Source organism: Lissotriton vulgaris, chromosome 2_1, assembly GCF_964263255.1.
Source record: "Lissotriton vulgaris chromosome 2_1, aLisVul1.2, whole genome shotgun sequence".
NCBI classification, from domain to species: Eukaryota; Metazoa; Chordata; class Amphibia; order Caudata; family Salamandridae; genus Lissotriton; species Lissotriton vulgaris.
In genome coordinates this window covers 1,410,095,922-1,410,108,751 of record NC_141687.1, presented here as the reverse complement: position 1 = coordinate 1,410,108,751, position 12,830 = coordinate 1,410,095,922, and the positions used below count along the sequence as shown (strand labels likewise).

General features: G+C 42.6%; 1 protein-coding gene across 2 annotated transcripts in view; it reads right to left on the bottom strand.

Moving 5' to 3' along the window:
- ALG9 (ALG9 alpha-1,2-mannosyltransferase) overlaps nt 1-12,830 on the bottom strand; it is an 810,763-nt gene that overhangs the window by 378,437 nt on the left and 419,496 nt on the right. For both annotated transcript variants that reach the window (XM_086957174.1, XM_086957175.1), the window contains one exon: nt 3,492-3,621. In XM_086957174.1, coding sequence (XP_086813300.1) covers nt 3,492-3,621 — 130 coding nt within the window. The remainder of the gene's footprint in view (nt 1-3,491; nt 3,622-12,830) is intronic.

Genomic DNA, 12,830 nt, shown 5'->3' with positions numbered 1-12,830 from the left:
AGAGCTGTGTGAATAATAACAGCTGTGAGACCCGTGCCTGAGGTGCATCATCAGAGCTGTGTGAATAATAACTGTCAGCCCCGTGCCGGAGGTGCATCATCAGAGCTGTGTGAATAATAACAGCTGTGAGCCCCGTGCTGAGGTGCATCATCAGAGCTGTGTGGATAATAACTGCGTCAGCCCCGTGCCTGAGGTGCATCACAAGAGCTGTGTGAATAATAACAGCTGTGAGACCCGTGCCTGAGGTGCATCATCAGAGCTGTGTGAATAATAACTGTCAGCCCCGTGCCGGAGGTGCATCATCAGAGCTGTGTGAATAATAACAGCTGTGAGCCCCGTGCTGAGGTGCATCATCAGAGCTGTGTGGATAATAACTGCGTCAGCCCCGTGCCTGAGGTGCATCATAAGAGCTGTGTGAATAATAACAGCTGTGAGCCCCGTGCCTGAGGTGCATCATCAGAGCTGTGTGAATAATAACTGCGTCAGCCCAGTGTTGAGGTGCATCATCAGAGCTGTGTGAATAATAAATGCGTCAGCCCCGTGCTCAGGTGCATCATCAGCGCTGTGTGGATAATAACTGCGTCAGCCCCGTGCCTGAGGTGCATCATAAGAGCTGTGTGAATAATAACAGCTGTGAGCCCCGTGCCTGAGGTGCATCATCAGAGCTGTGTGAATAATAACTACCGGCAGCCCCATGCTGAGGTGCATCATCAGAGCTGTGTGAATAATAACTGCGTCAGCCCAGTGCTGAGGTGCATCATCAGAGCTGTGTGAATAATAACTGCGTCAGACCCGTGCTCAGGTGCATCATCAGAGCTGTGTGAATAATAACAACTGTGAGCCCATGCCTGAGGTGCATCATCAGAGCTGTGTGAATAATAACTGCGTCAGCCCCGTGCGTGAGGTGCATCATCAGAGTTGTGTGAATAATAACAGCTGTGAGCCCATGCCTGAGGTGCATCATCAGAGCTGTGTGAATAATAATTGTCAGCCCAGTGCGTGAGGTGCATCATCAGAGCTGTGTGAATAATAACAGCTTTGAGCAACAGCATACTCTTGCACACACTCTCACTGCTCACCAATTCAGTTTTCTAAAAAGTTTATGCAACGCATTGTCATACACAATGCCAATAACTCAAACTTTAATGCTGCGAGACCTATTGCATTGTAAATGCTTGTTTAGTATGTCATAGGTGGCAGGTTCCTCATGTGGCAGTGTCACTAAAAGGTCTTCAATGTCATCACCTACGAGATTTAGGAATAAGCCTAGTCGCTTCGCGTCTATCACATCGGTCGCTTCCATGTATCTCTCGAAACGTCTGATCCACTTCTCCCATCTAATTCCTACTTGTGGCTCAGACAAGTTGAATGGCAGTGGTCTTCTGTATTGTGCACTTTGTCTTTCTGGTTTAGGGTCTGCCATCTCTTCCTTTCTGTGCTCTTCCTGGCACTCTTTTATTGTTCCCACTGTTTTCTATTTTTTTGGCCTTCTTTTCTTTGTTGTTTCTCTTTTGTATCACTTTCTCATCTTCTTATTGCATTTGCCTGTGCTTATTTCCTTTTTTGGTGCCTAGATCAGCACTTTTTTAGTTTTCCTCGACTTTTCCTGACTTCAAAATGGCCGCCGCTCTGTTCTCTCTTTTCATTGGTCAGTTCGCCTGACTCTAAGATGGCCGCCGGAAGTCTCGCGAGACTTCTCGCCCAATCAGCGCTCTGCCTGGTTCCAAAATAGCCACCCGATTTTCCCTCGCTTTGATTGGCTCTGGCCGCCTGATTCTAAGATGGCCGCCGCTCTTCTCGCGATATCTTGCTTTTTATTTATTAGTCTGCTTACCGGGTGATGCAGACGGTCATTTCTTTGCTCGACGGCAGTTGGGGTGGGCTCCCATGCTGTGTCCTCTTCTATCCACGAGACAGGGTGGGCTCCTGATCTCGATGATCTCGTCGATCTTCACCAACATGCAGCAGCTCTTCTTTTCTTCGGTCTTGGTCACACAATAGCACGCCTCGTCGCCAGTTATTGTGTTCTTTACCGTCATGAAACACACAGGACACGATGTCTCGTTTGAGGTACACTTTATTTCAATCTTCAGTACAGCTGTGCGGTCCCCTGACCTCTCGCCCCGAGGTCCTCCTTAGACTGCCCCTTGTCCCTTGCTGCCCCCCCCCCCCCCCGCACCGGTAGCGGTGTCCGGTGTCCCTTGGCCTCTGCCCTCTGTCGTTTGTAAGTTTGAGGAAATTGATTCAGCTTCATGAAATGTAACCCTCAAGAAATTCTGTTGTTTTGTGGACTGTAAAAGCCATTTTAAAATATTAAATACAATAATGGCAAAACTGGCAATTTTATTAGTTAGGGATGGCATGGGAAGTCCACAGCATGTAAGACCGCTCTTCAGTGAACTCTTAAAAGGCACACCCATTTCTAAAAGAACTGACTTATGGTCATGTTTTTCAGGTGTGTGGGTGCCAATGTTTTGTCCTATTGAAACTTGTCAGTCACACTGACCTGACTTTTTGCAGTCGTCTAAGACTTTACAAAAATTGTATCATTTTATATCTCAAAAAACGGTAAAGTGTTCCTAGGCCATCCCCTAACCAGAAAATTCTGAACTACAATTAAAATGTATATTCACATATTTGAAACGCACATTGCCGAATATCTTTTGCTACATGTATATTACATGAAGAATAAGGAGGAACCCACGACTCACAGCTTGTTGTATTGTTCTCCTCAACCAAAAGATCCTCTTTGCCATTCGTGAGAAGGTATAAGAGCATCTTCTTTGTATATAACACTGTAATTTTAAAGTCTTCACCAGGGCTTTGCTGGAAGGGTATTTGGTACAGAACAAGGATTCTCCAGGGAGAGAATTTTGGAGCTATTGAGTTGCAGGTTTCAGTAGCAGCAGCTGAAAATGAGTAACACTTACCAGTGCTGAACTGGTTAAAAAAAACTAACATAAAATAAACATATTAAGTGTATTTCACCCGCGCTTCCGAAGGCCAGGGTGGTAGAATACCAAAGCTGCCTAATTTTGGATCCGTCTCTTGCCTCTTTCTTCCATCACTCTACACTTGACTTTATCTCACTCCTGGAAGTTCCTTTTGAACCACGGGTTCTCTCTTTGAAGCTTACTCTTTTCCCCCCACTTGACTGCCTTCCTCTCTCTTGCTCAAAGGTATGATGATGGAAAACTAGCCCAAGTACCAAAAACCGAGTGCTGCTGCCCACCACCTGCACATACTAAGCACTGTTCTTAACAGGTAAGTCAAATGCTAATGCTTTCCTAAATTTCGAAAGATCGGCTTCCCCATGTAAAGGAATAGGTAAATGGTCCCAATATTAAGCAGTCTCAACAGTAAAGCAACTTACACCTTACAAGGGTATCTTATAAAAGAATAATCTGCCGGATAGTCTTTAGCTTAGCCTCAAGCTCAGCAAAGAGGGGTTTCTGTCTCTAAAGGTTTTGAGCACCAAGTAAATTACTTACATATCTCGACGACTCTTCTCGGTTTTGGTCATTCATGTCAGTGGGTGAAATCCGCGTTGCCATTGGGCCCATGGTGTATGGCTTAGGGAGCTGACCTCTAAACTCCGAGTGAATAAAATGGAGTTCCCAACTACAAGTAAAAAGAGATCTCATGTAAAAAAAAAAATTAAAAATGATATTTATAATAACATACTCATTCTTGTCTTTCGTGTCGCACTGTCTCAAACTGGTAACCAATAGAAAAATGATGTACTTTATAGACAGGGCAACTCTGAATTATGCGATTCTCAGGCAGGGACGTTTTTCGCATGATAATAAATTTGCCATATTTGCCACACAATCCGACATCCACTGTATAATTTGCTCATTTTAATAAAAAGAAATGTTTCTAGATGGAACCGATCAAAAGTTCTAAAACACAGAAGATGTGTTGACAGGCAGTGGGAGGCTCTTAGCTAACCATAACAAATCACCTTTCAGTTGCTGATTGCTACATTTAGATATAAAACTGATATTAAACAGGTGAAGCCTTTACCCACACAGTATTCATATATGTAAAAATGACAAAATTATAAAGTAATATTGCCACAAATTGTGCTGCCTTTTCTTGCTGAATAATTCAATCATACCTGCCGCATAGTTTAGTACCTGCCACATAATATGATTCCAGTGATGCTGCCTGTACATCCAATGAGCCCATTTGTTTTAATAAATTATTGCTTCTAATATAGCTGATGACAACCCTCAGTTAGGAAGGAGACGTCAATCTCACTTCAATGAATAATCCTGCCAAAAGACAGTATGCATTTCGGAAAAGAAAAGTACTGTAGGCCAGGGAATTTGTGTATGGAAACAGGTTTATAAACAAGAATGTTAATGCTCCTCTATGAAAGTTTCTTCCTCATTATAAACATATTTATGAAATCTTAATAATGAATCAATTATTTTTAACTTGAAAATGTTTTCTTACCCAGAAATGTTATGTAAATTGCAATGATTTTGATTAATCTGCAAATAAAATATTACTTACTTACATTCATATTTAATAATGTTGTCTTGGATCGCCTCAACGAGAAACAAAAACATTTGCAGACTAATTTAGACAATTGCAGGAACAACAGCCATAAAGCACTTTGAATAAATTATTGATCAACAATAAATGTTTTCAAAGATTATGAGCGGGAAGTAATATATATATATATATATATATATATATATATATATATATATATATATATATATATATATATATATATAAAAAGGTCATACTTCATGCAGTGTACAAAAAGTAGATGGTGACAAAAAGCTAGCATCAAATGGCAAATCTGAAGACACTGCAATATTCGGTCCAAATTATGGGCACATTGCTGGTTATGACTTCAAACCCCATCAAATTAAAATATCACAGTGGTATAACCTAGTGTTTCACAATATATCTCCCCAGCTCTTGCCACAGATTTCAGAAAATCCCCAATAGACCATACACACAAAGACAAAACACACCAATGCACAATCAATCAATATTAACCTAAATTGCATATATAGTCAATTGTGTAAAAGTGACAAAAGATGCAAACCTAATCATATTACACTATCATGCAGACTTCTCAAGTTCCATACATTAAAACCTTATTTACAGAAAGCAGAACCTCAGGTGTTATTAAAACAAATGTAGAGACTGGGAAGTAGGTATATGTCTGCATCAAGATACAATAGTAGACACAACAGGACCACGTACGACCAACATGTCTCTTTTGGGAACTACGTATCTCTTATAAATTCAAGGCTTTTCATTCCACATACAGCCATGACACTTAATTGAAATATCTTGGGGTGGGATTGTATCCTGTTCTGAGTACTGGTCTGTTTGTGAAATTGGTATCCTGATTTTCTTTTATTGGCCGTGGAATCACGCTAATCTAATGTGCACAGAGGCCTAAGGAGGATCCCTGGTAGTGTGAGGTAGAGAACCTATTCTGTTAGCTGCAGGGGCCCACCAAGTATATCTACATGGTGGGCCTGGGATGAGACACTTCAGGCAGTGGTGGAAGCGCTGCAAGTTTTGTGAATTTGTACTCTGACCAGACCATTCGCACTGTGTTAGGGACAGGATAGTCTACCGACTTCTCTCATGTAAAGTTCAACTGGTATGTGAACCCAAGGTCCTTGCACTGACATTCCATGTGTGTTTCAGCAGCATGCATGTGTAGTGAGTGTGCAGCACACAAGCAATAGGACTCGGTGTGTGGAGAAAGTCTGAGTGGGATCCATTTTGAATGGTCCCGGGTTACGTTTGCAACAAGATGGAGGTGGATACTGCTTACCGCAACTGTGTAAGTGTATTAATCTAAATGCTGTCGTTGGAGGGTGATTACCTATACAGTTGAAGTAAAGGAGGAAGGAGAAAATGCTACTGTAGGAAAACTGCTTATTATTTGGGGTGGAGGCCTGCTCATCTCAAGGAATAATCACGTCTTGTCAGGGTGAACCCTTAAAGTCACTAAATAGACGCAAGCTCAACCCCTATCTTAGCTATGGCACAAAGCAGGCAGACCTAATTCAGGTCAATGTGTAAAGTATTGAAACTCAAAACATCAAGCAATACAAATGAGAGTTAGCAAAATTTAATGAACAAAATTACACCAAAACAACAAAGATCCAATAAGGGAAACCAGAGATATGATTTTTTAACATTTTAAGAAGAAATAGGGCCAGAAAGCGCAAAGGGCCAATGGTCCCGGTAAACAGGGATATAAGCAGGATAAGAGGCTTGGAGGCCATCCACGACAGAGGCCTGGTCAGATACAACAAGTGTATTGGTCCTGCTGAAAAGTATGGAAGTCCAGGTTCGAAAATTTCTAAGACATCATTCAGAAAGGTGCTTTGAAACTGTAGTTGGCACAGCAGTACCGCAGGATGGACACTGGAAGCAGGTTGGTCCTGCTAACACTCTGAAGCTTTTGGATGTTTGGTCAAAAAAAGTTCTTGGTTCCAACTTAGAAAGGGACTTTGTTATTTTTTCAGAGATCTCCATGCAGGATAAAGCAGAAATTCAGTCCGACTCTATGGAACAACCGGTTGGATATTTGTGCAACAGGCACCTCGAAGGCTCTGAAGCAAAAGATTTTCAAAGTTTCCAAACTTTGTTCTGATGCCCAATCAACCACATGAGTACACTTCTAATGCCCCCAGGGCTAGAGACCCTATGCGTATCAGACAGAGGCTAACAGCAAACTACCCTTTTTAATCTGTATGTCACCCCACTGACAAAACTCGTTAAATCCTACGGATTTTCTGCAATTTCCTATGCTGACGACACACAAATTGTGGTCTCAGTATCTAGAAATCCAAAAGGGACAGCCATCAGACTCGACAATTGTATGAGTCAAGTTGACAACTGGATGAAAACCAATTGTCTGAAGTTAAACTCCGGTAAAACTGAGGTACTTCTCTTAGGCAATGACACTACCTTTTGGATGGCTAGCTGGTGGCCTCAAGAGTTAGGCCCGTTCCCCACTCCAGTGACCAAGGTTAGGAATCTTGGTATCTTTGATGACAAGAAATTGTCATTTAGAGATCAGGCCAATGCAGTATCCTCCTCATTCTTCCTTACTTTGAAGACCATCAGAAAAACATGTCCTTTTATCCCTATGGACCTTCGGAAAATGATAGTGACTTCCCTCGCTCTATCCAGATTGGATTACTGTAATATTCTGTACTGTAACGTACAACAAAGGCACCTCCACAAATGACAGGCCCTGTATAGGGGTAGGGGTCCCAAGAGGACCCCTACCCCTATGCAAATGAGTTGCCACCAGCTTTGAGTTGGTTGTAAAGTAAGAATGTTTTGTGACTGCATTTCGATCGTGCAGCGTTAGTACATACCACTAAAATTTGTTTTTTGGAAGCGACACTCTAAACAGGCACCTTTCAAATACCCAATTGTTATTAAGTCGCAAACCCAAATTTCGATTTGGTAATGTGTTAGCAAATCGAAAGATGGGTTTGATACTTTAAAAAAAATGTGCGTTCTCCAATTCTGCAAATCGGGAATTTGAGACTGCAAAAAGGCTTCTTACATCTAGCCCTAGGAGACAGAGGCCTGGAGGGACAGAGGCAGGGCCCTACAGTGCAAACACAAGAATTGTCCTGGCATCCTGTTTTCTCCCTTTCAAGTGTTCCAAAGTATTGAATGGTCCACACAGACATGTCATTCAGGATTTGACACTGTTGTGCCAATAAGATGCCCTCAGTCACACCTAAATGTACTGCTGAGCTCAGAGGAGTCATCGCTGCCCATTCAGCTCAACCGATGTGTATTTCCCGAGAGGAATACCACCCTTCATTCAGGTCTGAGGAAAGGCTGGGAGTTAGCATTCGGAAAGCTCAGGCAGGTAACAGGTAACTTTCCAACAGTTACTTTTCCTTAATGTTTGTTAAAAGTGGACTACAGCAATGAATTCGATTTTTTAATTATTAGAATAGTGGTTTAATTACTTTTTTTAATACCTGGTACCATTCTTCACTTAGCACTATTAGTATTTTAACCTGTTCTCGGGTTTTCTACTTTGGACAGCTGGGCCTGCCACAGTGAAATTAGCTTTTTGGGCCTTGTTACTGTAGGAACATGGTGAAAAATCGTTTTCTACCTGTCCCACTTTTGAAAGCCATTTACCCTGCCTTGCGGGCTACAAGCCATACACAGGGGAGGTTTAGTATTATTGAAAAGGGGGGTTTCGAAAAAAATAGTTATTTTGACATGTTTAACTGCAGGTGGCACTGCAGCTCACATGTTACACAGGGTAGGCCTGGAACCATGGTTTGAACTACTACTACAGTGAATGGCATAATAAGTTCTGCAGTTTGCAAGTGGCATTTAACTTCCAGGCCCTGGGTGTATTTTTCACACCATATTCAATGGACCTACAGGCAAGTTAAACATTCCAGTAAGGAATAAGCCAATGTAACCATGCTTAAATGGGGAGGCAGACACTTTACTCCAGGTACGCAGGGGTTTATTTTATTTATTTATAAAGTTTTATATAAGTACAGAGAGTTCTAAAACCAACTAAAACTGTGTCTAGAAAAGGCAAACAAATCTGGGGTGACCATGCAGGAGGAGAAGCCCAGAATGTTCCTATGGCAGAGAATAGCCTGATAAGGCAAGAGACAGCAAGGGAGTGAAGCAAGGAGGGACCTATGTGTGTAAGGGGTCCTCTGATCTCCCTAAATGGTCATGAACCTCATCAAGCCTTCAGCAAAAAACAAGTATTGAGATAGCTCTGTAGTCTGCCTTTACTGGAAGACTGGTGCTGCTACTGCAGACGTCAGAATCATAATGCTTTGTCAACGCGCTAGTGATCACCCTGAGCAGCCTGGAGACAACAACTGTCAAAGCCGTCAATGTTATCGGGTTAGATCCTGCACCTACTGCACCGGTGTTATGTCTGCACCCGGTGTAGGCAGGCAGCAACTGCTGAAGAGGACAGCTCTTCTGGGAGCCACTGCACTGAAATCTTCAAGTTCCTACTGAGGCTGCAGCTGTGGGCCGAACAGCTCAGATGCCCCACCACAGAAGCATGACCACTGTAGGGATAGTTTCCAAACTGGGTGAACGGCAACTCCAAGACCCAGATAACAATGGGGCATGAGAACTGTGAGAGAACATGAGGCTGTGTAGTAGACAGAGGTCTGCAGCATGAACTCAGCCTTCTTGCGAATAACCACAAGAAGTAAAAGTGAACCGAACTGTTCAAGGCACACACACCCTTGGGGTGGCCAATAAGCAGCACAATATCCAGGTTTAGATGTCGTGGATTACAAACTCTGGAGAGCTCATTTATTTTGGGGGGTGGGGTTGGGTGATGTACACTAAAGGGTGTTCGAAAAGAGCATTTCAATCCTGTGTCGCATTTCTCTGATTGCAGTGTGTAGTATTACCTTATGCTGATTAAAATACTTTAAGTCAAAACATAATCATAGGGTTAGACAATACAATAGAGAGACTTGTCGATTGGTTGACTACTGAGTGCTGAGCTTTTGTTCCCCGACCCCCCAACACTACTTCACTGAGAAGCCTTTGACTGCTCGCTCTCGCTAATCTGAGGGTCAAGAGCAGACAGGGTGCACTTGGACCAGTATGCAGCGCCATAGTGGGATGGCCCCCAGGACACCAGAGGAAAAAGACATCAACCACTATGGTTAGAGCACACAGTCCAGGTCTGCCCGGCGACTCCCGTTAGGGGCCACCGGGCAGACCTGCACACATTATAATACAAAAAAGAGCATTTGAGATTGAGATACAAATTGAAGGCCCTTTTTCAGGAGGTAGGCTCAACATGACAGGTTCCTGGCTGATGACATCTAACCTGACTCATAGGTCGTAGATGGCATCTTGGGTGTGCTAATAAAGCTGAGGGATGTGGATAATTGTAGTATCACCAATTTGCATTTGCATTTCAGTAACACGTTACTTAAAGCACCTAGAAAACTGCATTATTAAGTGCAATGTGATAAATAAGTTGTTATTTTTTAGGAACAGGACCTTTATTACAACCCAACATAAAATATGTAAGTTTTGTCGTGCCTCATCACTGGTATCCTACTCAGTCCATGTATTTGTGTATCACCAAAGCCTCAGATGTACAAAACAAGATGCATCTAAAAATATATATACAAAGTGTAGCAATAAATATTTTTTGTGTCAAAATATACTGTAAATTAGGGCCCAACTAGAAATTAAAATCTGCTTTGGCAAAAAAAAAACTGCTCAAAACTGCTGGACGCCCTAAATAGCATAAAGCCCTGCGGTCAATATTTTCCACTGCCTCCCATCCTGCTGTGAAAGCAGCCCCACACCAGGCGACCCAAAAAGAAAACGCTGGAGTGGCAGAATGGACAGCATAACTCAGACTAGATCTATGACTATGCTAAGAAATCATTCCTAGACCTCCCAGGCTAGAGTATTGACTAGGAACATGCTCTTCCAAAAGACATTGGCAGAACAAAGTCCGATTATGGGAACTCTTGTTCGGATACATTGAAAGTTGGTTAAAAAACTACAGCTTTCAGAAACATGTAAACAATTTAGCTGTTCAAAATTGCATTTCCCTCCAAATTACCAGTAAGCATGTCCCACGCTATTTCTCACATCAGTGGAGAGATGCTTCAAGAACAGGAGCTGGTGCCATCCCAAAAACAGAAAGGTCACTTGGTCTCAGTAACGATCTTTCTGGTGAATAATTGCCCACCTGCAAATATCGCCATCATGAAGCTCCCCCAGGCACCATACTGGATCTGGAAACTTGAAACAGTTCTACGTAGGCAGGCGGGGCCTAGGCTCCGTCTTGATTCCAGGTATATATCCCCTGTTTTAACATAACAGAGTTGTGTAAAGTGCCTCCCCAGCATACTTTTATCAGTTCTGCATACTTTTGTCCATGCCCTCAGAGGCAATGATGAGACTGAGATAAGTTGAAGTGAACTAAAGCTAACTTGGGACATTATTATAAATCACATGGCTACTCCCCAGAACTGGGAGGCATGCAGGATCAGTGAGGCATCTGCAGATAGAGTATCTATCGGAAAGCTCATTACACAAAGTAAGTAACTTATTCTTTTGATGGATACTTCTACCTACTGGCTACCCACCTCTTGATTTAATACCCAAGCAGTACACCACATGTGGTAGGTCTGAGAAGATGCTCAAACTAATAAGTCCTGCAACACTGATCTGGCAAATGGTCCTTCTCTGAGTACTTCAGAGTTGAAGCAATAATTACTGATGAAGGTTACAGCACAAAATGTGGCAAGGGTTTTTTACTGTCACATATGTTGCATTGGTTTGCTCCTCCTCCTTGCTGTTGTCTGGATCCCTGCAAAAATTGTGGTGCACGTAAATGGATGGGTGTCCTTGAGCTTCACTTGAGTCTGCACTCATGTGTTGTACTCCAAAACAAAGGCATACTTCAGCCGTCCTGGGACCCAATTACTGTATATACAGTCCAAGACCATGAACTACCATCTCTGTCTAAACGTGCAGCTATCCTCCTCCCGGGAGTTCCAACTGCGGCTGTTGCCAAATCCAACAGACTAGTCACAAGTCTGGAAGTATTGGCTATGAATTGTGTTAAGAGGCGGAATACTTGGAGACGGCTTCTGCACTCTTGAAGACGCCGAAATGCTGAGTACCCAGTGGAGAACACAGGGATGCAGCAGGATGTGGAAGGCGGGGCTCAGTATGGCTTGCGGTCGACTGCTGGGGTTGAGTTAAGTCACAACACCACATTACCGCATCGTTTTAAGTTACTGTGCTGCACTCTCTCCTTCCATCTTTCCTGATTACGCTATGGATCTCTAGGGCTTCAGTACAATACAGCCAGAACAGTGTGGTGCGCAGCGAGAACTACAAAGGGAATTGCCGTTATAAACTGAATCTTGTTAAATAGCTGTTACTTTTGCTTCTGCTATAATTTTGTCATCGGTTGGTGCTATGTTTTAATATTTGTATCTATGTATATGACTATATTCCATTGCTCCTAGGAATAACCAGGATGCTTAAAATCGCCTCATACTCACTGCTGCATGCCTTTGTATTAGTGTGCCAATTCTCTTTATGACAAATACAAATATTCAGTAGTTTCTATTATTGAACCATAACTGATTGGACACTGGGTGTCATCCCTCTACCTGCACAGTCGGTTAGAAATCTTGGCCTAAAAATTGATACGGATATTTCTTTTAAATCACACATCCAGGATTTAACCAGATTTTATTTTGGACTTTTACTATAAAAGTCTCTGAAATTCCTATTTGTGGACACCAGAAAGCCGACGGTGCAAGCCTGGTGACATCCTGTTTTGATTACTCCAATTCTCCTTTCTTGGGTATTTCTGCAAAATCGTTAAACAAACTTCAGATAGTACAAAATGATGCTGCTTGGCTTATTTTAGGCAGTGCCAAAAGTTATTCTATCAGGCAGGGGGTTCAACAGCTTCACTGGCGGCTGGTGGAAAAACTGATCATTTTGAAATATGTGCCGATTACATTTAGACCTGTATAATAGAAAGGTCTGCTCTTTCTCCAGCAGAGATTTTGTTGGTTGAGACACCACGCGACAAATAATGAGATGCTTCGAATCATTCCAAGAGTAAAGCATCCAGAAGTGGGGGGACGCACCTTTTCACATTTCTTGTTCAGTCTCCGGAAAAGCTTGCCCTTGGAGCTTAGGAAGCTCAGATTCTGAAACCTCGGCTTCGGTTCTCTAGACTTTTGTTTTTAAGCAACACTAAATGATGGTCCAAAGCAATCCTAGTGATTATCGGTGGCACGCTTCTCAAA